The sequence below is a fragment of the Mustela nivalis genome (assembly GCF_964662115.1).
Source record: "Mustela nivalis genome assembly, chromosome: 7".
NCBI lineage: Eukaryota > Metazoa > Chordata > Mammalia > Carnivora > Mustelidae > Mustela > Mustela nivalis.
Window position 1 is genome coordinate 6,986,096 of NC_139026.1, and position 25,575 is coordinate 7,011,670.

Here is a 25,575-nt window from a genome sequence, read left to right on the forward strand (position 1 = left end):
TGAAATATCAGTGACATAGTATGTGTGAGGGGTGCAGTGTGTGGATGTAGCGATGTGATAATTGTCACTTTAACTTTAGCTTATGTCTTTTATGTCACAGAATTCGTTCTTTTTTGGTGGGGGTATCAGTTAAGAGCTAGCCTGTGGACACCGTTGAAGCTGCTACCGCAGTCTTGGTGGGTCAGACCGCTAGGCTGTGCATCAGATCCTCAGGACTCGGGCGTCTGTCTCTCAGTTCCAAGCTGGTCACCTTTAAACAGCACCTCCCTGAGTCCCCCAACCCCTGAGCTGCTGGTGACCACCATTCTACTCTCTGTGTGTGCAAGTGTGGCTTTTTCAGATTCTACATGGAATGGATACCAGTGTCAGTCTTTCTCTAACTCTCCTCACTTAGCAGAACAGCCTTGAGATCCACCCATGTCACGGGGGGCAGGATTCCCTTCTTTCTCAGGACTGAACACCGCTCTGCTCTATGCTTCTGTATAGACCATTACTTCTTCACACATTCATACCTGTTGGCACTTAGGTTGTTACCCAAGACTTTTGGTTTTATTTTTATTTATTTATTTACTTATTTGACAGAGAGAGATCACAAGTAGGCAGAGCGGCAGGCAGAGAGAGAGGAGGAAGCAGGCTCCCAACTGAGCAGAGAGCCCGATGCGGGGCTCAATCCCAGGACCTGAGACCATGACCTGAGCCATAGGCAGAGGCTTAACCCTCTGAGCCACCCAGGCAGCCCAAGACTTATTTTATAGTTTACTGTGACTACCACTTCATTTTGGTTTTGGTTTAGTTCTTCCTTCTTCTGTCTCCAGAGCTTATCATACGCAATAGGTCTCAGCGCCTCATAAATGGGAAGTGACTGGACTTAGGTTTAGCATTATATTTGGGAGGTGTTAACTGCACGTATTCTTACTTTTGGATTAACTTCGTCAGGAAGTTAGGAAGAAGGGTGATCAACTTCCTTCTCAAAAATCTTAGGCTTGGGGGTGCCTGGGTGGCTCAGTGGGTTAAGCGTCTACCTTCAGCTCAGGTCATGATCCCAGGGTTCTGGGATTGAGCCCTGCACTGGGCTCAGCAGAGAACCTTATTCCTCCTCTGCCCACCCCTGCTTGTGCTCTCTCTGACAAATATAATCTTTAAAAAGAATAAATCTCACAATTCAGAATTTTTAGTATATTTAGGTTGTACAGCCATCATCACTGTCAATTCTGGGACATGCTCGCCTCCCGCAAATCAAGCCCATACCTATTAGCAGTCACTCCTCATGCTCCCCTTTACCGGGCCCCTGGCAAGCACTGATCTACTTTCTGTCTCTGAGCATTTGTCTGTTTGAGGTAGTTCATATACATAGAACCATATAGTATGTGGTCTTTCATGTTTGGCTTCTTTCATTGACTACCACGTGTTTAGATTTCATCCAGATTGTTGCGTAAATCACCACCTCATTCCTTTCAATGGTTGAGTAATATCCCATTGGATGGATATCCATTTATCAGCTGATGGACGTTTGAATTGCTTATTATTTCATCTGTTATGAATAATGCTGCCATAGGTGTTTGTGTACAGATATTTGTGTGAACATATGTTTTCAGTTTCCTTGGGTCTATAACAAGGAGAGGAATTGCTAGGGCATATGGTAGCTCTATGCATAAATATTTTTTATGTTACAAACAGATATTTACTGAGATAAATTTTCTGCAGTGTACACATCATTCTTACAGATATTTAACCTAAAGAACATTCTTTTTTTGAGAGAGAGAGAGGGAGGATGAGGGGAGGGCTGAGGGAGGGGGAGAAAGAGAATCTTAAGCAGACTCCACACCCAGTACCGAGCCAAAGTGGGACGTGATTTCATGACCCTGAGATCATGACCTGACCTGAAACCAGGAGTCAGATGCTTAACCCACTGAGCCCTTCAAGCTCCCCTGAATATTTAGCCTAGAGGAACTACTACAGTTTTCTAAAGTGGCTGACTTCTTTCACATCCCCCTGGAAGTGTGTGAGGTCCCACTTTCTCCACATCCTCACCAGCCTCTATCTTTGATCCTAGCTGTCCTAGTGGGTGTGAAATGGTATCTCATTGTAGTTTTGATCGGCATTTCCCTAATTACTAATGATGTTAAGCATCTTTTTGTTGTCGATACCAACCTCTGTGCTCCTCTGTGCTGAAAGAGAATACAGACACAGTTTGGTGATAAAGAAGAATGATAATTTTATTACTTGGCCAGGCAAAGGAGGCTGCAACAAGGTGGTGTCTTCAGAACTATAGACTAGCGGCTCCCGGCTGGTGTAGTCAGTAGAGCATGCAACTTTTTTTTTTTTTTTTCTTGAGCATGCAACTCTTAATCTCACATTTGTGAGTTCAGGCTCCACGTTGGGTGTGGAACCTACTTTAAAAACAAAAACAAAACCAAAAAAGCCCAGCAAAACTGCAGAGCCGCCTGCGGGGTACAAGGCTGAAGGTTTTTATAGGAAAATACAGGATTGGGGCCGTTTTGATAGGAATCTGGTATGTGCTGCCAGCCACGTTCATTGTGTCTTCAAGATGGTCTCCTGACCAGCTCTGGCAACAGCCATCTGAGTCTCGTTACTAAGTATACACTGAGATCAGTGAGATGTCCACATTGATAAGAAGGGAGCTCCTGGGACAAAGGATCTACAGAAAAACAAGTTCAGGGGAGGTGGAGGCTTCAAGAACGAAGAAGAGAAAAACTCAAGTTTCAAGTCAAGCCTTGCTGAAGCATTCGTGTATCTGTCTTCATTTCCATGGATCTACACTTTTCTTCTCCTCCTCCTCCTTTTTCTCTTCTTCTTCTTCTAGATATCTTTTTATTCATTTGCGAGAGAGAGAGAGCGCGCGCGTGCGAGTGAGCACAAGCAGGGGGAGGGGCAGAGAGGGAGACGCAGACTCCCTGCAGAGCCGGGAGCGGATGTGGGGCTTGATCTCAGGATCTGGAGATCATGACCCGAGCCTGTGGCAGACACTTAAGCATCAGAGCCACCCAGGCGCCCCACATCTGTATTTTTCTTGTGGTTTCATTTCCACGTGCTTATGGGTCATTTGTATCTCCTCTTTGGGGAAAAACAACTCTTCAAATCTGTTGCCCAATTTTTCATTGGGTTATTTGTCTTTTTGTTGTTGAGTGTCAGATTTTCTATATAGTCTGGATACACAGACTCTTACCAGATACGATTCACAAATACATGATGCCATTCTGTGGGGTGTCTTTTCACTTTCCTGATATCCTTGGATGGACAAGAGTTTGAAATTCTGTTCAAGTCCAATTTTTACCCTGGTTGCTTGTGCTTTAGATGTCCTGTCTAGTCATGGATTACTGTGGTCATGAAGACCTCTACCTGTTTTCTTCTAGGACTTTTGTAATTTTAGCTCTTACAGTTTGGTCTGATGATCTATTTTGAGTTAATTTTTGTATTTGGTGTGAGGTAGAGGTCCAACTTCTTTCTTTGTTCTGTGGCTATCCAGTTGTCCCTGCACCATTTGTTGTAAAGACTATTCCTTCTGCATTGATTTCTCTTGGCATCCTTAAAAAAAAAATCACTTGACCATACGTATATGGTTTTATTTCTGGACTCGGTTCCATTGATCTAAATGTCTGTCCTTATGCTACTGCTCGTCTTGATTAGTGTAGATTTTAAGTTTAAGTTTGAAATTTGGAAGTATGAGTCCTCCAAATTTACACTTTTTCAAAGATTGTTTTGGCTATTTGGCTCCTTTGCGTTTCCATATACATTTTAGGATTGGCATCTCAATTTCTGCAAAAAAAAAAAAAAAAAAAAAAAAAGGCAAAAAGCCAGCAGGTATTTGGGAAGGGGTTACATAGAATCTCCAGATGGATTTGGAGTACCTCTTCCCTAACAAATTACTGAGGACTTCCCAGGCTTCTGATCCATGAACAATGTCTTTTCATTTATTTAGGTCTTTAATTTCTTTCAGTGTTTTTAGTTTTCAGTGTACACATCTTACGCTTTTTTTTGGTGGTGGTTGTTAAATCTATTCCTAACCATTTTGTTCTTTTTGATGCTGGCCTTATGGGCTCTTGAAATAGCATGACCTCATCATGAACATAACATTCCAGGAAACCATCTGTCTGGAGACCAAGTTCCTTGTTTGTAAAAGGAGAAGCCTGATTCCTTGGTTTCTTTCTCCCCTTTCAATTTTGAGTCTGTGTGTTGCATTGGCTTGGCGCAGGGCCCCTGTGTCCTCCTATGTGTTAATTTGCTTCCATCACTAGGGATTTCTCTGCGGTAAGGGAGATGAAGGGTGTGCAGAAGAAAGGCTTTGGATCCCCTCAGGCCTTGACATTCTAACCCACTTCCTGGCTGCGTTACTTTGAGCAAGTTGTTGCTGGAGCTGCAGTCTTCTCACTCATCAGTTGGGGGTGTTTTTGAGGATTTCAGTGAGCTAAGTAAATGAACTCCGAACATTGCTCACCTCCCCGTGTCCATGTCCTAGACCGATGTGTTATAAATAGCTCAACTGGAGAGTTGTGGCTCCTTTCAGCTCTAACCAACTTTTTATGGTAATAATTTTCAAATACACAGGAATATTGAAATCAGCTTCTTGTATTCCCGCCTCTGGATTCTTACCTTCCCCCTCCCTATCGCAGCCTTTGACCTAGACGACAACTGCTCCCTCTCCAATCCCATTTCTTTACTTCTGCCCCCACTTTTCTCTCTTCAACGTTGTAGTGAAAATGTGATTGAACACTTCAGCCCACATGTCTTTAAGCTAAGGAGGCTAGAGATGTGAAAGTTGGATATTTACGGCTGGGAAAGGAGTTAAGAATTCTTGAGTATTTTTCCCTTTTGGGGGGTTCAGATCAATCCTGGGCCCCTAGTACCATGGAGAAAATAGTGGTCTTTTAAAAGGCATTCACCCTCTTCTGTTATCTGGTGTCAGCCAAGTAGAGCTGAAACTAGCTTCCTGACAGGATCTGATTCTTCTCTCCTGGTGCAGTTCCCTTCCTTTCTCACCTTTTCCCATTCATCGTCCCAAGATCCATTTTATTTATTTATTTAAAGATTTTATTTATTTGACAGAGAGAGATCACAAATAGGCAGAGAGAGGAGGAAGCAGGCTCCCTGCTGAGCAGAGAGCCCGATGCGGGACTCGATCCCAGGACCCTGAGATCATGACCTGAGCCGAAGGCAGCGGCTTAACCCACTGAGCCACCCAGGCGCCCCCAAGATCCATTTTAACTGAGTAAATTCTATGCCACACACAGGGCTTGAATTTACAACCTTGTGATAGAGTTGTGTGACTGAACCAGCTAGGCAGCTGTTCAAGATCCATTTTAAATACTGTCCTTTCCAGAACTTACCCAATTCCCCATCAGTAGGTTTCCCTGACTCCTATCTGTTCCTTGCTTATACATACATGGACACTTTATCTCACTTAAGCAACCTTCCATCTTCTTGCAGGGCGGCATCCTGTCCTTGCGTGCCATTTGGTCTGGCACATGATGTAGGTGCTCCAAGTGGATCTGCTGGACACGGACCGGAGACTGGTAGGCACTTGACACGTTTTCTGGGATGGTCTCTGATTAATGCTTAGTGTGCAAGTTCACCTCACGTTAAGATACTGGTTATTTTTGTTGAGACAATGTAAAATAGAACAAATAGGTGTTGGGACTAAGCTACTTGAAGATCTTTCTTTAGCCCTTAGTAGACTTATCATAGCGGTGACGCTCTAAGACAAAGACAAGGCCTGTCCAATGATGCCAAAGCTGTTAGTAGTACTCAGTTGGGAGACCAGTAACCTCTTCATTCATTCTTCATTCTAGCTAGCACAATATACTAAGATTCATTGCTGTAATCTCAGGCTTCCAGGTCTTACTAGCACATATTTTCCTTTCTTACAACCTCATCCCCCATTGACTTCTTAGTTGGCAGGTAACAAAACCAAAGTGTAACAGGACAGGAACATACTGTTGCTGCTACATCCAGTGCTGCTGTTTCAAGGAGTTACTTCTGACTTGGGCAGATACAGGATTCCTCTGAGGTGCTCATTCTCATCTCTGTAAGATGAGAGAGATCAGAAGACCATGAGGTCATCCATCCACTGGGAGCCATGGAAGAAGGTCCTATATAAAGCTGTTACTGGCTAATTAATACCAAGTCAAATTGGTGAAACTGACATTTTGCTGGTCCTTGGGTTTTCCCCTAAGCTTTGGAGAAATTTATCAAAATTTGTGAACTCACTTTATGTGATAGTTTAGGAAGGCTCCAAGCTAGTGCTTTTGTTTTTTCCTCCGAATCCCACGTATCAGGCACTTACGCAACTGGATGCATTCTAAGGCAAAGATGTGATGGCAAGAAGTAAAACAAGGTCAGGTGTCTGTCTCACACAGTTTATTTAACAATAGGTAATAAGAAATCAAATTTAACAGTCTATACAGTGATCCAAAGTTCATATTTATAAGTAATCAACTTTAATTGCATGATTTACAACAGTTGAGGGTTTTTGCTTTCTATTTTCAAGTTTTACAGAAAATGTGTGTGTGTGTGTGTGTGTGTGTGTGTATGTGTGTGTATGGGGTAGGGGCAGGGTAAGGAGGAAGAAAGCAAGCAAAGAAGAAACCCCAGGGACATTTTGTATGTTAAAATCATCCCACTGGAATCGTTTCTTACCCTCTTTTTAATTTTTTCCTTTGTTAGATGTAAAAATAACGAAAAAAATTCTTTCAAGAAACAGAACCACAATATATAATACATCAATTTTGGCAGCTGCCCCTGTATATTTTGAAAAAGTCATTTTTCTCTCTACATGTACAAATTATTTTAATACTTGAAGTTTTTACGCTCAGACTTACAGAATAGAAAATTTTCTGGAGCACAAAAGTTGACTTGAGGGGAGGAAAGGTGAAATTTTTTTTTGTTTTTTTGTTTTGTTTTTTTTTACATTTTTAAAAGAATGAACATCTTTGCACCCAGAGAAAAAAAATTGGTATTTTTAATATATATTTATATATATTTATATATATATAGAATGTAATTTTAAAGTAACATTAACCCCTTTTGTCCTCTGGTTTTAGAAATGTTCTAACTCTTCCATAAAGTGAGGAAAATAGGGAAAAATGTCAACCATCTGCACCAGTAAATAATAACTATTAATATTACATATTTTCATTAATTTAAAAAAAATAATAAAACCTATCGGAGGTGCAAGGCAGGAGCATGTGGTTGGCTTCACAGACCTCAGCCTCCTCCCAGTGCACACTTGAACCACACACACAAGGGAAACAAAAGGCCGGTGGTAACCAGCCATAACAAAAATATATTCTTTGTATTCTATCATCCCTCAGGTTCATCTGGCATGTTTGCTTTAAACCACAAACAGCTACTGCACAGTTCTTACGTGTTCCACGGAAAATTGTCTTTTAGGCTAAGAAAGATTCAAAAAAATTGTTTTCAGTACAAAAAGTCTTGTTAAGAGAAAATAATTTTTTTGCTCCCAAAATACTACAAGGTGTCTCTAGTGTATGTCTAGTGTACTCTGTGAGAGGTTTGAATTCAAGTCTGAGTTATCGGTGCTGAGTCCCAGGTCCGTGGCGCTTGCACCATGGAGGTTTGCCATGCCTGGATTGCTAGCGAGCTGAGAGAGCATTGAACTCTGGTCCGGGCTGGCGAAATGCCCTTGTTCCATGGGGTTGGCCTGGGCAGCTACCAGCCCAGGATGTGGAGAACTGGTCTGTGGGGAAACGTGGTGTGGTGAAGGCTGAGGCTGCATCCTTGGGGAAGGGCTGGAGTGGGGGGGCTGGGACTGTGGCCGCGGAGAGGGGACAGGCTGGGGAGAACGCACTTGATTGGAGAGAGAAGAAGGGATCTGCTGGCCTTGGAGGTGTGGGGACTGCGCCTGGCTCGGGAGCATATGCTGCTGGGGGCTCATGGGGTTGGGCTGAGCAGGGGACCCCATCTGCTGCTGGAGGAGTCGTTGCTGATACGCCTGCAGGCTGGCTCCCGCCTCTGCCCCCAAGGCCTGCGGCAGCTGGCCCATCTGCCCCATGCTCCCTTGCTGCATCTGCTGCATGTGGTGCTGCATCCGCGGCGGCGGCTGCTGCTGGGGGGGCGGCGGCGGCGGGGGGTAGCCGACTCCTTGGGGTTGCTGGAACTGGTTGTGGTTGGCCATCCCGGGGCCGAGCCCGGGCCCTGCTCCCTGCTGCTGCTGCTGCTGCATCATCTGCTGCCGCCTCAAGATGTCTCGGAACTGCGAGGGCATGGTGCCGTGGTTCATGTTCATCTGCTGCGCCTGGGGGCTCATCCCGCCCATGGGCGGCTGGAGCTGCGGCTGCGGCTGCTGCTGCGGCAGGCCCGCCCGCTGGACGCCCGCTTGCATGGGGTTCATGTTCGGCACGGCCGGGTTAGAGTGCGCCCCCTGCTGGCCCGGCAGGGTAGGCGGCTGCAGCCCCGGCTGGCCCTGTGCCATGCCAGGCTGCCCAGGGAGGGGCTGCGGATTCGAGCTGGCGTACTTGGCGGCCCGCTGCTTGATGAACGCAGCCAACAGCTGGGGGTTGGCGTGAAGGATACTAAGCACCTGTTGCTGCTGGAGGGGAGAGCTGGGAGACCTGAGAGTCCGCAAAAGGTTTTGTAAGGCTTGTTGAGACACAGTGCCTGGTTTGAGAGGGCTCACACCGACCTGGCCCAGTCCCGGCTGGGGAGCGATATTCAAGGGCTGGCCATGCTGGGCCACCGACATCATGGCTGGTGGCCGCGGCATCCCAGGCTGTAGCTGCTGGGGCTGAGGCAATCCTCCCTGCACCCACTGAGGCTGCTGCTGCATCCCTGCGGGCCCCATCCCTGCCTCCAGATGCCCGCTGGGACCTCTGGTCATCGGGGGTGGGTTCATACCCATGGGGGCCATTGGAGTCATCTGGGGCATCTGGTGCTGGATTGGCCTTTGAAAAATTTGCACGTGGGCCATTTGGCGCTGCGTCTCGGCCGCCCTCTGAATCTGCATGGCCATTTCCACTGCGGCGGGCGGGGGCCCCGGGAGGGGTGGCTGAGCAGTCTGAGGGGGGGTGGGAGGGGTCACCTGGCCCGCTGCCTTACCCTGGGACACAGGGCCAGCAGGCTGAGTCCGGGGCAGGTAGGGCGGCATGCTGTTGGGCGGGGTGGGCTGGGGCTGTGAGGGGGGCTGGGGCTGCGGCGTCTGCGGCGTGGCCGGCTGCTGGCCCGTGGGCGTGGTGGGAGTGGCGGGAGTCGGGGAGGGCAGGCCCTGCTGCTGCCCCACCACACCGGTCCGCTGCATGCTGGCCATCCTCCGGCGGAGCATCTGCGCCTGCTGGAGCCGGTGCTGCAGCTGCTGCTGCCGGAGCTTCTGCTTGATGTTGAGGCAGAAGGGCACCGGGCACTTGTTCTCCTGGCAGTGCTTGGCGTGGTAGCAGCAGAGGGCGATGAGCTGCTTGCAGATGGGGCAGCCCCCGTTGGTCTTGCGCTTGCAGCCCTTGGTGTGCTGCACCACGCGCTTCATCTTCTGGCAGGACGGCAGCGAGCAGTTGGCGTTGCGGCACTGGCAGGCGTGCACCAGGGACTGGATGCAGCGCTGGATGCTCAGGCGGCGAGAGTCTCCCGGGCTCTGGGTGGCCGCAGCCTGCTGGCTGTTGCTCTCGTCGTCTAAGCCGAGACCTAGTTTCTCCATTTTGTGGTCATGGTTTTTAGTGTTATAGCAGGTGATACACAAATCATAATCCTGGGGGGAAAATGGGTGCAGTCAACTCTCCCAGACGGAAGCCATTCAAATACATTTTCTGTATTCTGCTAGGGCCCGAAGCTGCCTTATAGAGAACCACTCCAAGGCCCAGCCCCTCCCGATCTGCTCTCGGACTCCCCACCGGCACCGAGCACAGGCCTGTGTAGTAACGTCTGTTCTGCTGCGTCTCGGGGACCCAGGCCTCCCCCTTCCCCCCGCCCCCGGGGCCTACCTCGCAGACGGTGCAGTGCCAGCGCGTCTCCACGTGGTGTTTGCACTCATTGCAGGTGTAGACGAAGCGGTCCTGGCTCTGGGTGTGCAGCTCCACCAGCATGCACATGGTGGACCACTGGGCTCTTCGGAGTGAAGAAAACTCCAGGTGCTTGTCCCTCGCGAGGGTAAGGAAGGCATCCCGCCCGTCCATCAGATCGCAGGGGATGAGGGGGTCAGGATCGACAATGGGAGGCAGGGAGTTGGCGGCAGGGCCAGCGATGAGACGGATCACAAAGAAGACCTACGAAAGAGACCATCGCAGTCTGACTCCGGGGTAAGTGCAGCGCTGGGTCAATGGCAGCAAACAGGTGAGTCAGGAGGGAGGCTTGCAAGGCTGCTCGAAACCTCTGGTCTCTCCACTGAGGACGACGACAGAGGGCCTAAGATTGACACCTTATTCTCTTATTTAATAATCCTTTCCAAATCAAAAGGGTCCACTCTAAGATCCAATCCACGGCTGACTCTGAATCTAATCACAAGGAAACAAGTCAGACAAATCCAAACTGAGGGACATTCTACAAAAACGACTTTGGGCCTTGACCTTCAATAAAACGCCCATGTTACCAATGACAAGAGAGCCAGGGACTGAGAATGGTAAGTCAACGGGACACACAATCCTTGACTGGAGCCTAACAATCAGACATTAGAGAGTGGAGCCGGGGGCAACTTCCCGAGTGTGAAGTCACAGTGTGGTTAAGGAGAGGAGGTCTTTTTTTCTTAGAAGGTGCTTGCTGAACTGCAGATAAAGAAGATGTAGCCAAATGTTAACAATCGGTGAATCTAAGCGAGGGGCATAGCAAGGGATCCACTCTGCAACTTTCTGTAAGTCTGAAATTTGGGGTGTGAGAAAGAAAAAAGCAAAACCTTCTTAGTCGTTGCTGCATAAACAAGAAAATTCTTGTTCATCGAAGTTTGAAAAGACACAACCACTCTTAACTCCCATAACTGTTAGTGTCAAGGCTGCAACAGGAAGCTGGCACTGCACATGGACTTCGCGTGTGTTGTATGTAACTATAAACTCTTACTAAGCTGAAAAACGCAAAGGTTCCTTCAAGAGATGAGCAACCTGTGAGCACCTGCTGCACTGCCCACGACATCCCGCCAGTTTCTCAGAGACGAAACTCTGTACAAACTGGCAGTGACACTTGTACCTGGGCAGCAATATTTGCGTAAAACGAGATTAAGACCTTTCTAGAAAAAGAACACAGGGCAAGAAGAGCACACTGAGTAGAGACACCTCTTGAACAGCACACTGAGTAGAGACACCTCTTGAACAGATGCCAACCGTGAAAAGCATCAAGGGAGGACTGTGATGTTTGTCTGACCTCGCAATATTGCGTTTAACATTATGGCTCAAAGAAAGGCTCATAAAGCAAGGAAGAGCACTTTGAAATGTGATGCACAGGAAAGCACTGGGTCTAACCAGTGGGGAATCCCTTTAACGAGTCACTCAAAATAGAGGCAAAGAAATAAAACCACCTGGTGACTCCCTATGAAATCTTTACAACGACCAACCGTGCAGTGTCAATCCTCTTGATTATTTCCAGTGTATGTTACCCTCCAGCTACGATAATACCCAAATTTAAGCTAAACTGACAACCTTAGATTTTAATTCCCAATAGATACTCACTACTGACAGCTTCAGGCTAAACAAAGTCAGAAGACTAGATGCAAAATTTAAGTCAAGCCTATCATCATACACTCTAGAGACCTTTCCCATCTAGAGACCTTTCCCAACCACTTTGTCAGGCCAGAATCTCATGACACGAAATACTGCTCAAAATAGCTAATAATTATTACTGATAACATCAAAACGAGGCACCCACCAGAACTCAGAAACCCTGAGGATTACAAACTGGGTTGGACAAACTATGCTTATGCTTTTAATGCCAGAGACACAATATGACAGCACTGAAATAATCAGGGAAACCTTATCCCTTCCTATTCTTAGCTCCCACTCAACCTATCCTCTTTTCTTTCTTCTTAACCCTCGGAGGATTTCTTCCTTCTGAATTTCAAATGGTCCCGTGCTCACATCTTAAATGCTAGCCATGGGGGGCAGTGTTTCAGACCTCCTTCCCTGCTTCTTCCCCACAAGTGGCTACATATTACCTCTTTGTGTTTCTCCATTGTGGCATACAGCTTCTGCGAGAGGTCGTTGGATACATTGGGCATGCCCGGCTTCTTCTTGTTGCCCCTACTCAGGCTGCTCTTGTTTTTGCTGGTTTTCTTATTATTTTTCTTTTTAGCATTTTTGCTGTCTCCCTTTGTCACCTGCAGGTTAGCAGAGGGGACAAGGAAATGTTAACACTCTTGTTAAGAAGTGATCTGAATAATACTAATGGTAATGGGTTCTTCTTGAATAATACTAATGGTAATGGGTTCTTCTTTTCTTTGAAACTAGAGATTCTAATTCTACCAGTGCTTTCCACACAGACCCTCTTTTCTAAGCTTTTACAGCAGACTAATGTTTACTAACGTCTGTGCGCTAATTTTCTTCCAGTGAAGACTCCCTACGCTAAGACCCTTCAATAAGACCATGGTAGCCTTAGCTATTTGCTTAGATGAGCCCCACAGTTTGGACACCACTCAGATCGATCCATCCTATATCCGATTTGAGAACAGGGAGTAAGGAGTGGAAGGGTAGCCCACCCTTTTATGGGTCTACTATAAAAAAACAACTTGGGACGCCTGGGTGGCTCAGTTGGTTAAGCAGCTGCCTTCGGCTCAGGTCATGATCCCAGGGTCCTGGGATCGAGTCCCACATCGGGCTCCTTGCTCAGCGGGGAGCCTGCTTCTCCCTCTGCCTCTGCCTGCCTCTTTGTCTGCCTGTGCTCGCTTGCTCTCTCTCCCTCTGTCTCTTACAAATAAATAAATAAATAAAATCTTAAAAAAAAAAAAAAAACAAAAAAAAACAAAACAACTTGAGAAGAGCCAGTCAATGAATTCAAGCTACAATGCTGTGAGTTTAACAGGCTACTACTTAAAAGTGACTCTCATTAGGTCAGACTCAACAGAGAACATGGTAGCTAAGCTATGGGGAAGTAACTGACCAGGAAAAGCTCCTCAGATGACCCCTACACAAAGCCAGACTGTGTCCGGGGGACTGGCAAACTCTGGCCCAGGCCTGTTTTCATACGGCCCAGAATGCTCGATACATATAGAAAGTAGTGCTTGGGGCGGGGGGAAGCCAGAAATATTCAACCTGGATCTTTACAGAAAGCACTTTTGCCAGCCCCCTGCTCTGAACAGTTAATTTTCTATCAGTTTTTCAAGGTTTCCTTCTGTTTTTTACTGCCAGAAATCCACGGGTCTGATGATAGAAAGGCTGGAAAACCACTAGAACAGAACATTAATAACTTATCTAAGCCAATTCTTTCCTGACCAATTTAAAGAACTTTCACACCTGAGAGTTCTAAGATCTGGGCAAAAGTTGAAGGCTGGTCGTGGATCATACCCTGGAATCAAGGCAGAAGCCGGAAAGGAAAATGCAAAGCCCTTACATCTGTGCTCTCGTTGCTGGTGTTCTCCTCTCGCTTTCGCTCTTCCTCCTCCTGTTCCAGTTCCTTAATGCTCTCTTCCAGAACGTTGGGCCAGAAATCACCCTCAAAGTAAGGCAACTCCTTTGCACTTGTTAATCGATCTTCAGTAGCTTGTTTAAAAATATCCTGTGAAAACACCCCGGTACAAATAGGTATTTTTCTTTCTTTTTTTTTTTAAAAGATGCATTTATCATTCAGAAGCAGTCATGGCTAGACACAAGAAACACAAAGGACTGCAACACCTTCTGAAAGAAACGCCGCAGAGACTTTATTGAGGGCCCAGGGAGACATTTAAACCTAAATAGTGAAAACTCAAGGTCTGAAGTCAGTAGTTCTGGGTCTATCTTTCCTCTGCCTGTGAGAACAGGGAGGTTACCTGCCTTTATACTGGTGGGACATCTTCCCGCTAGGACCAGTGGCACGGGGGAGGCACAATCAATCACACCGCAGCCTTCACTGCAGCTGATAACCGCGCGCAGAGCAATGGGAGGCATGCCTGCCTTGCACCCATCCCCCAACTCAGAAATATGTTCAAAACAACCCAAACCACAAATACTGGAAACTGCCTGGCTACAGGCTGCTCTGCTCTGCTGCCTGGGAAAGCATCCAGTTCTTGTCTTTCTCCCCAGGAGTAAAAACAGATAAGAAACTTATCTGTTCAAGTTCTTATCATGAGACGCCCTCTAATCATGAATGGCTATTAACAATATGTTTTTCATCACATCTTTAAAACAGAGATTTGTAGATCTGACTCTTTTAAAACTGAGTTTTTCTTCCTTTGAAAAAGGAAGAACAAACAGAAGATTTCTGTTAAGATGGTCAAATGGCAGACTACAGAGCATCAGATGAGTCCTTGCCCCCCAAGTCCTCCTGACCTTATAGTCATGGACGATTCGCTCAGACACGGCCTTGTCAAGCATCTTTTTGTACCATTCCTGCAGTCGCTTGGGCTTGGGTATCTTCTGGTCAGGAGGATGGCAGTGGAAGATATAGTCATCTCCCTCACTTGGCGGACAAGCCCAAATATGCCCTGTCGTGTATCTAACAACACGGAGAGGGAATGTTCAAGAGAAAAGTTTACTGTCCATTCCAGAAAAAATGCTGTAGTGTGGGGTCAGTAGAGAAATCATATTAAGGCAATACTAAGTGTACAAGTCAGCATCAGGCCAGAACCAGGCCTCACGCACAGCACTTAACAGTGGGTCTCACAATGTGACAATGTGTAGTTCTTACTGGAGGCAGCCCTCCAATAAGATTGTGTAGTTCTTACTGGAGGCAGCCCTCCAATAAGACCAAACCAAAGCTATGCGGGTCCACTCCGATAAGAGCTCAAGAGAATGCAAAATGTTAAAGGGAAGAACATGCCAGGGGAAGTGGGAATATTTTCAAGCACATGTTTTTTTTGAATGTAAGAAATCAGACTCATTTGTGTACCTCCAGATCTTAGTCAGTTTTTGATTCTGGCCCTAAATGAGTAACAACCGTCCAATCAGCTTAACTGAATGAAACAGAACTCATCTGGAATGAGTCCGACTAGGGTCACAACAGCCATTTCTGTCCAAATGACAACACTGAGAAAAGGGAGCAGGAAGTCACCGATGCTTCAACCTATGTCCCAGTGGTCATTAGTTTAAGTTGTTTTTAAAGACAGGACTTATCAGTATGCTTACCCTAATTTTTTGACGTATTCTAAATATCCAATTAGAATTTCATGATAGACTGCAGTCCTCAAGCACTTAGGACGGAAGAAATGAACACTGTCGAGGTATGATATGTAAACTCTCCTGCATCAAGTGGGGAGAAAGAAACCAAGTCAAGTCACGTAAGGAGTTCTTACTCATGTGGCTGAAAACACAATCTCTCTCTCCTGCGCTTTTCTCACCTCCTTGATAATGCACAGCACAGAGGCACAAATAAGTGACCAAACAGTGCACCGTTTAGGGGAGTTTTGCAAGCCTATAGCTCTATTACAGACTCAGTACCCAGTAGTGCTCGAAGCACACTGTGTTAGTATTTATGGATCCAAATGTATTCTGGCAGCATTCTTGTTCTGGAAACAAACTCTAAACATACCCTAACATTCTTTCACATACCTCTCAGGCAAGGTGCTTTACCACAATCTAGATTTAAGCCCATTTGCTGAAAAATAGTCTGCTTCCCACTTCCAATTTCAGGCTGCTGTTCCTATCCCCTTCCTTATTACTATGACCACAGAACAGCAGTACTGAGCAGTGAAAATTTGCATTTCCACTTCCAAGCCAAGCACATCAAATAGTTTCCTGCCCATGATGCTTCAAGCTCCCACTCAAATCGGAAGACAGCTGTGTTAAGTCCTACCTCTGGTTGGGAGGAGGGCAGTCAGAGCCATACTCCTGAACATGCATGCCAAAGAAGCACAAGTCAACACCGTCTATCTCTTCAAAGGCAAAGAGGGCTTTGGTTCGGTATGGAAAGGATTCTGCCATCTCTCCACTATCTACAAACCTACACAATGCAGATTGGAGAGAAAAACATCTCGTTCAGATCAGAATCATCAACAGTAGCTACAGTAAGCACAAGAGGAAAGGAGAAATTATTGGTACCTTGCTTTCATGCCTGGCTTCACTTCCACAGTTTTGTCAGAAGCATGAACTACCCGAACAGTGACTTCTCCTGATTCAGGGTGGTTTTGTCTCCTAAGAAAGTCATTCACACGGTTTTCCAGAAAGGTGCCAAGCCTGGTAGATGGCAACCCTAGAAATGCAGTGAGAAGTCCACGAGTGACCAAGGTGCTAATTTATTACTGATAAACGTCTTCTTAAGCTTCAATATAAAATATCCTTTCTACACAAATAAGATAACTTGATTTTGTTAAAGTAAAGCAATGTGGTTCATATTTGAAAACAATCTTTAATTAAAAAACAAAACAAAACAAAACAAAACCCAAAACCTGGATTACTTCATGAACTTGTGTGCCATCCTTGCATAGGGGCTATGCAAATCTCTATCATTCCAATTTTAGTACATGTGCAGTCGAAGAAGACAAGGTAGTCAAATTTAATGTGTCTTCCACCCACCTTCTTTTTAAAAAAATATTTACTTTATTTACTAGAGACGGCGTATGTGTGGGGGCAGGGAGGGAGAAGCAGACCCTCACTGAGTGGGAAGCCCTATGCAGGACTCAATCCCAGAACCCTGGGATCATGACCTGAGCCAAAGGCAGCCGCTTATCCAACTGAGCCACCTAGGCACCCCTCCACCCAACTTTTTGGAAAATTTTCCAATTTCAGACGTTAAAAAATAGAACACCTACATGCACTTTGCCTCAATTGCAGTCATATTTAAAAATGGCACTGGTTGGGTATTATGAGAAATTACAGGAAAAAAAGCATTCTGTAGGTCAGTAGGTCAGTAAAAAGTGCAAAGGCATCTGTAACATTAAACCAAATACCAAATAATGTGATAATCTCAACCGTATGATAACAATCTTTGGCTATCACTCCCCCTTGTCCCTGAAGCGAGACAGGTCTGCAAGAAGCCCTAATTGTATGGACCAAATCGAGGCAGTCACGCATGGGATGGCAACTTTGGACAGTATTTCTATATGTGGCCCCCAAAATGAAGAAATTTAGGGAAAAAAATCCACATACACACCTTGCACATTTCAAATCCTAATCCTTTACACGTTATCTCTACACCCAACGTGGGGCTTGAACTCACAACCCAGAGATCAAAAGTCACATGCTCTTCAGACCGAACCAGCTGCGGGCCCTTTGGATAGTTTAACTATGTTTCAGGAAAGTATTGCCAGGATTTACTTCTAAGATTAAACTTACTTTTAGCAGAAAACTTATTTTCTTTCCTGGTTCGTGCAGATTTCTTTAAGCAGCCATCACAGACAAATCTAAAATGTAAACCAAGACTCTGCTTACACAGCTTAGAGAAAAATTTCAAGTTAACATAGTAGTAACAAAGTCTACCATATACATATCTATGTGTGTATATATATATAAAGTTAAAACTCAAAACACAAACTGGGAGAAATATTTCTAAATATATAATAATGACAAAGTAAGCAATATACAAAGAGCATTTAGAAAGCATTAAGGAAAAAATAAGAATAAAAAAAAGTGTTCCTTAACCAATTGACTGATCTTAAGTTGCAGGAATCACTGTAAGCCTTTTAACTATTCTTACCCAGCTCTCTAAATTGAGAGCACTAAAAAGGCATATCTGAACATAAGCCATACATACATCAAATGACTGATTTCCCCCCTGCATGTTATTTTCTAGAAATGTGTTAATTAGCCACTTCTTTCCTGTGATCCCTAAACCAGCATCAACAATTAAAGAGCACAGGATAGTACAGAGAGCCCATCTTTTTTTAACTTTGTATTTATTTATTCATTTAAGTAATCTCTACCCACAACAGGGGTGGTGGTGGGGGGTTGCATCAAACTCATAACCCTGAGTGAGATCAAGAGTCACTTGCTCTTCCAATTCTTCAGCCGGGCACCCTGAGATCATGTATAGACACCCCCAACCTTGAACTGAGCTGGTACCAACTCCATCCTGGAGAGTGAACAGAGACCCACAGTAGTAGACAAGTGTCACAATGGACAAAAATCCATTTACTGTTGTGAAAGTCGTTGATAATGTACAGTTCTTAAGTAAATACATGGAGAATATTCAGAAACAGAACTTGGGACCCAAAGACAGCTTGTTTATAGAAATCTGTCTGTAGTCATTTCTATGAAACTCTTTCACTGGACAATAGCCATATAACTTACTGCCCAACCCCCCGCAAACATCAAATCATAACCCATTTTACCATTTAGTAAACCATTCACAGCGGTAAGAACAGAGCTGCCCCATGGACACCCTCTGTATCTTAAAATGTTCCTACTATAGACAGTATAAGCAGCACTCAAAATCTGGCAAATTTAATTCCTTCTAATAACTCTTTGTTAGTTTCCAGGTGCTGAGGTTTCTTTTTTTTTTTTTTTTTAATCTTTTTTTTTTTTAATCTTTTTTTTTTTATTTGTTTATCAGAGAGAGAGAGAGGGGGAGAGAGTGAGCACAGGCAGACAGAATGGCAGGCAGAGGCAGAGGGAGAAGCAGGCTCCCCGCTGAACAAGGAGCCCGATGTGGGACTCGATCCCAGGACGCTGGGATCATGACCTGAGCCGAAGGCAGCTGCTTAACCAACTGAGCCACCCAGGCGTCCCGGTGCTGAGGTTTCTTAACTCTTCTGATAAATCTTACAAAAATACTTAGTTGTTTTCTTTTTTTCCCAAAGATTTTATTTATTTATTTATCTGATAGAGATCACAGGTAGGCAGAGAGGCAGGCAGAGAGAGAGAGGAAAGGAAGTAGGCTCCCTGCTGAGCAGAGAGCCCGATGCGGGGCTTGATCCCAGGACCCTGGGATCATAACCCACTGAGCCACCCAGGCACCCCAAAATACATAGTTTTGATATGTAATGATTACAAAAGAATTTTCAAAACCAGACTATTTGTATATGGATTAAAACGATGCATGCTAATTAAGAGAAAGACCTATATTTTTGGAGAAAGACCTATATTTTTGGATTCTAGCTTTATGTTTTAAAAGTGAACTTCAGAATTTTTTAAAGATTTTATTTATTTATTTGAAAGATAAAGAGAGAGAATGCAAGGCGTACAAGCAAGGGGAACGGCAGAGGGAGAAGGGGCAGAACCCTGAAGAGCAGCAGGGAGCCTGACATGGGGGTCTATCCCAGGAACCAGGATCATGACCTAACCTGACAACAGATGCTTTAACAGAGTAAGCTACCCAGGTGCCCCTAAAAGTGAATTTTAACTATCACACACAGTAACTTTGAAAATATGATACAATCATTGCAATGATTAAAAACTTGCTAAAGTTCACAAAGAAAAACTCTAGAAAAAATACTAATGTCTCACCCAGATGGCCAGATGATTTCATGATGAAGGACACAGATCTGATGCATCTTTCTTCCACACTCTGTACATTCAACAAACCTGTAATGAAAAGCCAAAGAATTTGAGATTAAGCCAGAACTTTAACTAAATCAAACTTTCCAACACTTTCCTTTATTCCCGACAATTTAAGATAGCCAAGATTACATTCAAAGAAGGATCTTTTTAAAAAAAGCTCTTTAGTGTTACAGGCAGAGCAAAATTCAAAAGTAATTAAGTCACTGAGTGTGATAATTTTATCTGAGAGAGAGGGAGCACATGGTGGCAGGGAGGAGGTTAGGGGTTAGGAGGGTTAGCACCATACAGAATTTAAGCAGATTCCCTGCTGAGTGTGGAGCCCAAATGCATGACCCCAAGATGATGACCTATGCGGAAACCAAGAGTCAGATACTTAACTAACTGTGACACCCAGGCACACCAAAAAAATTTTTTTTAAGTAATTTCTACACCCAACATGGGGCTTGAACTTAGAACCCTGAGTCACAAGCTCTACCTACCGAGCCGGCCAGGTGCCCCTGAATGTGACAATTTAAAATATGACTGTGGGTAGGCAGTAAAAAGTGAAAGATCACTACTGCTTAAAGCCACTGAGGATGGCTGGGTAGCTGAGATCATGATCCCAGGGTCCTGGGATCAAGTCCCACATCAGTCTCCTTGCTCAGCGGGGAGCCTGCTACTACCTCAGTCTGCCACTCCCACTGCTTGTGCACTCACTCTCTGATAAATAAAATCTATTTTTTTTAAAAAAGGAAGAAGTCTGACACTACTCTACCCATTCTAGGAGTGTCCAGAGTACTACGACTGTTCGGTACTTTCTGGTTGGCCTCACTACAAAGTAGGGGAGTATGAAGATGTCTGAAAATGCACAGGGAAGGAACACATGACAATCAGCAGAGGTAGGAGGGAGCTTCACTTGGGCCCAAACTATTTAGGGGATTTAGAGAAATGTAAATGATATTAACTGTAACGCTTCCAAATTTCCAGCCCGCGTGTTGGACATACGTTGTACGGATTTATCCTCACACCACACTGGCTATGCAAACAGAGAGAAGGAAAGGAAGAGGGAATATCAAGTAAACGGACTATGCAAGGCGCCACTTACAGTTCAGGATCCAGTGTGTCATTTTTTCTCTTGGAAAATTGTTCTTTATTTATTGTACTAAGGAGAAAAGAGGGACATAATGAGAAAAAGCAATAAAAATGAGCAATCTGACTACCATTCTAACCAAAGGAACAAATCTTACAAAAGTGGATTATTTAAATCTTCTAAGATACTGAGGGTACACTGAATAGGCACATTCTAGGCTCTCACAAAATGTACATTTACATAAAGGAATGCCCATGTGTTTGGAGACTTTATAATAAATCTATTTCCCCAGAGAGGAAATGAACAACCCAGCAACTCACCAACTGCAAACATAGGACTTTGTTGTTCTTTTTAAAACTTTGTTTACTACTCTTAGTAATCATTAGGTATTTATACCTTTCTTCTTTTTAAAAGATCTGGTTTTTGAGTAATCTCTACACCCAACATGGGGCCTGAACTCACCACCCTGAGGGTCAAGAGTCCCGTGTTCCCCTGACTGAGACAGCCAGGTGCCCCCAGCATTTATAGCTTTTAATAACAGACAGCTCCTAGACTGAGCTATGAAGATGGTGTATACGGAAGGAGCTAAACCCTCTTTTAAATTAATATTCATTTCTTAGGACAGTCTAGTCAGATAACATTTTATATTAACAACAAAAAAATCTCAATATTAAAACACACTTCAGGTTACTAATTGTCACCTGTTTAAACTTTCACATGGCCTCCCATCCCCAAAGCTAGCACAGCACACTGCTCATAGCCTCACCAATACAGACGCTAATGTCTTAACCTTCTCTACCTAGAATCAACTTCAGGGTGCCCAAAGCTGACTACAGTGACTCCTCCTCACAAAAAGGACCTCTCTCCACACTTAAACTCCTTCCTACTACATATGGTCTAGATCTAAAGGGCGAAATTCCTTTCTTTTCAAAGTGTGCTTAAGGACTTAGGAGCCTGTTGGTAACGCAGACTCTCAGGCCCACTACAGACCTATAGAATTGGAAGGGGATTTCCATACACTTTAGTCGAAGAAATTCATGGTCCTAAGGTTTAGATCTTGTGGGAAGCCACTCAACTGTACCAATGGTGAGGCTGCCTTCCTTTCCTGCCATCAGGGGAACTTAGAGCTAGTCAGCCTGATTTATTTAGCCAAGGGTCAGAAAATCTCCTTAAGGTTCAAGGGGACCCAGCATCTGCTCCCCCAGACTAGCACCCGACTCTACTATATTGGCAGTCTAACGGTGACTGAAGGAAAAGTGCAACTTCAAGACTTAATTCGGAAAAATTAACCAGTTTTCCCTCAGAAGCCCTATTTTTCACTAGTAGTGTAACAATCCCACACTTTTTGGAATGTTCTGAACTGCTTCTGTTTATTACAAGTTAAACCAGAAAGAAGGAACTGAAGAATATTAAAAGTATACCAAATAGGTTTCTTGCTAAAACAGTACACACCTGAAACACAATGTCTAACGCTACATTTTAGCAATCAGAAGAGCTATTAGCCAACTTAAGCTATGTTTCTAAATTTGTCCTGGCATTTGCCACACACAATAAGAGCTTGTGAGACTGTAAAAGCCCAACCTACTCTCTTTCTTCTGGGCTACTCTAATTAAGTGCTTAAATCCCTAATGTGAAATGAATGTTGCTCAACGATTATAATGATTTCAGTACTGATAACCAAACACAAGAAGGCTGTAAGGAAGTTATCTGTTCAGTTCCCCTCCAACTTGAGTTAAATAACAAAGTTCCCTTGCACTACAGCCTTTCAATTTTTAGGAGAGAAGCTGTTTCCATATAGAAGAAGTATCTAAAATGACCACCCAATCCAGTGTTGATGTATTTCCTAGATCAGTGTTGACAAAACTTTCTGCTGTGACAGGAATGTTTTCTATCTTTTCTGACTAACATGGCAGCCACTACCCACAGAGGTCTATGGAACATCTGAAATGTAAACTTTTATTTCCTTTAATTAATTTGTATTTAACTAGCCCACTGTGGCAAACAGCGACTATACTGGCAGTGTAACCCAAGACCACTAGAAGCTTAAGGATAATCACTGGACAACTAACCAAGACAGCACTTTCCAAAACAATGCAGTTACTTACGTTTGAGGCTGGGAAGGGTCATCCCCCAAAGAAACGCTCTCCCCTTGGATTTCATTGAAACACTTCTCACAGAAATGATACCTGTCGGCAAGAAGGCCATACTGGGGTGAACTGTTCCGTTCACACAACACAGCCCAAGCCAAGCAACGAAGCCACCAATCACAGCAGGCCAAGGAGGGGGACGGGAGCAGAGAGCAGGTCATCAACGGCGACAAGGACATTCAATGATGCAGAGTTATGGGCCCCACAGTTTGTTTTTTTTGGTTTTGTTTTGTTTTTGGTTTTTTTTGGTTTTTGGTTTTTTTTGCAATCAAAGCCAAGTGCAGACAACGGACAAGCATGAGGGAGAAAAAAAAAACACAAAACAAACGAAGAAATGAGGGATTGCAGGACAACAAAAAACATAAAAGCAAGACAAGACAACACAAAGCAGAAAGCCAAGGCAAAGCAGATTAGCATTAAATATCTCAAATGGGATCACAAGTAGCAAATGATTACAGCAAATAAAACAAAAAAGTTTCACTTACACAGACCTACATTCTTTCATTTTAGTAATTAATGCTACTTGATGAAAATAATCAAAAGGAGGAAGGATAAATGTACTGGAGGAAAGAACTGCTGCTCTATTACTGAAACAAAACAATCACACAGTTCTCCCCATTTCCAACAACAAAATAAATAACAAATAAAAATCCACTATGGATACAGAACGAGGAAGCAATCACCCAAAAACAACCCCGACTGAAAAAAACCCACAAAATTTTTCTGATCCCAACAAAGCCACGTAAAAAAATATTTTTTCAACGAAAACTCTGCACAAGTGCTTAAATACTCATTGCAGCCACCAACTGAGAGCTGAAAAGGCAAAGGCAGGCAGTGGCGCGCGCAGGCGCGTGATTCCAAACGCTGCGCACTGGTGTTAAAAAAAACAAAAATGGCACAGATGTCAAGGCTGCAGCATGAGCAAAGTTTCATGCAAGTTGTCACTTTTTTTTTTTAAACGTAAGTGCTTTTAACAACTTGACTCACTTTTCCTAGGTATTAACAGTGAAAAACTATGGATTCTAATGATACAACAAAGCATTAGGAGTGCACCTAACTTTTTGTAAACAAAACAAAAAGTTTAAGTGACTTTTTCAAAGCTAGAAACGCAACTGTAGCACACAAGTCCAGCAAGAACCACCACCATGAAGTTGGTTTTATTAAAGAGTATTAACTGCCTGGTCTTGTTATGACTGTCTCAGCGCCCCAAGTTTTATTTGTAGGCTAATGACTGAAAATAGGAGACAGATCATGCTTAAGATAGATAAATGAATGCCATCTGTATGATTACAGCCATTGTTTGGCCAGGAGAAAAATAAAGCAGAGTTTCCTAATTTGTTAGAACTCTACCATCCACTGTCATATTCAAAATAAACTTGAAGTAACAGTCTGGTGCAGACCTATTTTTTGGAGATTTTCCTTTTTATTGGCTTAACAGAGGCAAAGAAAAAAACTCTGAAATCCTGTTTTCATTTGCTCTGAGTACAACTTAGTGATAGGCTGCACACAAAAAGGAAACATTTCCCAAAAGATATAGCTGGCTAAAAACTTTTGGTACAAGCTTTTTGGGTAGTTTTTGGGAAGGAGATGGCAGCAATTTCATGGAAAAGAAAAGACATTCATTTAAAAATTTTCTCAGCCTCAGGTTGTGGTAAGCTGGGATATAATGCCATCTATGCCACCAACTCACAAAACTGGTTAACCTCTCAAGGATTTGGGCTCCTGCCTTCTAAAAATAAGGGGCCAGACAACTGACACAAGGCTACCTTCTGCTGTACTGATTCTGCAAACAAAGGCAGAATGCTAAGACCAGAACTTGTGCTGTACAGTTGTTTTCAAGCAAGATACACATGAACCATGAATGTTTGTGTGCTGGTCCATCCGCATGCAGTCCCTGGACACACGGATACGCGGACCATGGTCCACACATGTTTGAGCTTACCTGTTCTGGTAACTGTAGTAAGTGGCATCACGAGGGATTGTGCACAACTGTTTGCCATAGCAACAGAGTGTCTGTGGAGAAAACTCCAACTGCAATAGAAACCATTTGTTAAATAGTACACAGGCCTGAAAAACCAGCTAGAATAGGCAAAATAGCATTTCAGAAACAAAAGTCAGTGAATTCTTGAGTTCTCATATAAATTTATATAATGGGCTAACTCAGTTTCTAAGAGCACACATAAAACTACCACCACTCTGCCTATCCTGCAGCAGTCCCACTTTTCAACAGGCAAAGACCACACCAGTGGATGCCTAAGATCCTGGACAGTACCACACTGTCAATATAGTATCATGTTGTCTCCTACACATACACATCTATAATAAAGGTAACTCATAAATTAGACACAGGTAAGAGATTAGAAACTAATAATTATAAAACAGAACAAATAATAATATACTAAAAACACAGTTATGTGATTGTGGCCTTTCTCAAAATATTTTACTGTACTGTACTGTACCCACCCTTCTTGTGATGCTATGATGCCTAGGTGAAGAGATGAAATAAGTTCAACGACGCAGGTGTTCCGAAGTAGCATAAAAGCTACTACTGACCTCTTGCTAGTATGTCAGAAGGTGCATCATCTGTTTCTGGACTATGGTTGACAGAAACAATGGGAAGGAAAACCATGACAAAGAGGGACTACTGTGCTGAATCTGCTCATCACTCTGAGATGATTGGGGCAGGGCCGTCACATCCTTCAGCCACTTAGCAAAAAACTCAGTAGGACAAGATGAAATGCATGTGAGTTGGTATACACAGGAAAACCAGCTCATGCCAGAACTGTGCACCCACAGGTGAAGATGATTCAAAGTCCTATTCCAGGTGAGTTTACAATCTGATGATTTAGGATTC

General features: G+C 44.1%; 2 protein-coding genes and 1 long non-coding RNA gene across 3 annotated transcripts in view; 1 reads left to right on the forward strand and 2 right to left on the reverse strand.

Moving 5' to 3' along the window:
• LOC309869266 overlaps positions 1-5,529 on the forward strand; it is a 47,108-nt gene extending 41,579 nt beyond the window's left edge. Inside the window, exon 4 of the long non-coding RNA XR_014314080.1 lies at positions 5,446-5,529. This is a non-coding gene — a long non-coding RNA (uncharacterized lncRNA). The remainder of the gene's footprint in view (positions 1-5,445) is intronic.
• The window catches only part of L3MBTL2 (L3MBTL histone methyl-lysine binding protein 2), a 529,035-nt gene that overhangs the window by 66,592 nt on the left and 436,868 nt on the right, over positions 1-25,575 (reverse strand). The window lies entirely within an intron of this gene.
• Positions 6,361-25,575, reverse strand: part of EP300 (EP300 lysine acetyltransferase) — an 83,575-nt gene continuing 64,360 nt past the window's right edge. Inside the window, exons 20-32 of the mRNA XM_082739910.1 lie at positions 24,664-24,752; positions 22,680-22,760; positions 20,590-20,646; positions 19,452-19,529; positions 17,343-17,410; positions 16,110-16,260; positions 15,865-16,011; positions 15,198-15,311; positions 14,403-14,568; positions 13,489-13,653; positions 12,098-12,259; positions 9,945-10,226; positions 6,361-9,712 (exon numbers count right to left, since the gene is read on the reverse strand). Of these exons, the coding sequence (XP_082596036.1) occupies positions 7,499-9,712; positions 9,945-10,226; positions 12,098-12,259; positions 13,489-13,653; positions 14,403-14,568; positions 15,198-15,311; positions 15,865-16,011; positions 16,110-16,260; positions 17,343-17,410; positions 19,452-19,529; positions 20,590-20,646; positions 22,680-22,760; positions 24,664-24,752 (3,774 nt within the window). The 3' untranslated portion in view covers positions 6,361-7,498. The remainder of the gene's footprint in view (positions 9,713-9,944; positions 10,227-12,097; positions 12,260-13,488; positions 13,654-14,402; positions 14,569-15,197; positions 15,312-15,864; positions 16,012-16,109; positions 16,261-17,342; positions 17,411-19,451; positions 19,530-20,589; positions 20,647-22,679; positions 22,761-24,663; positions 24,753-25,575) is intronic.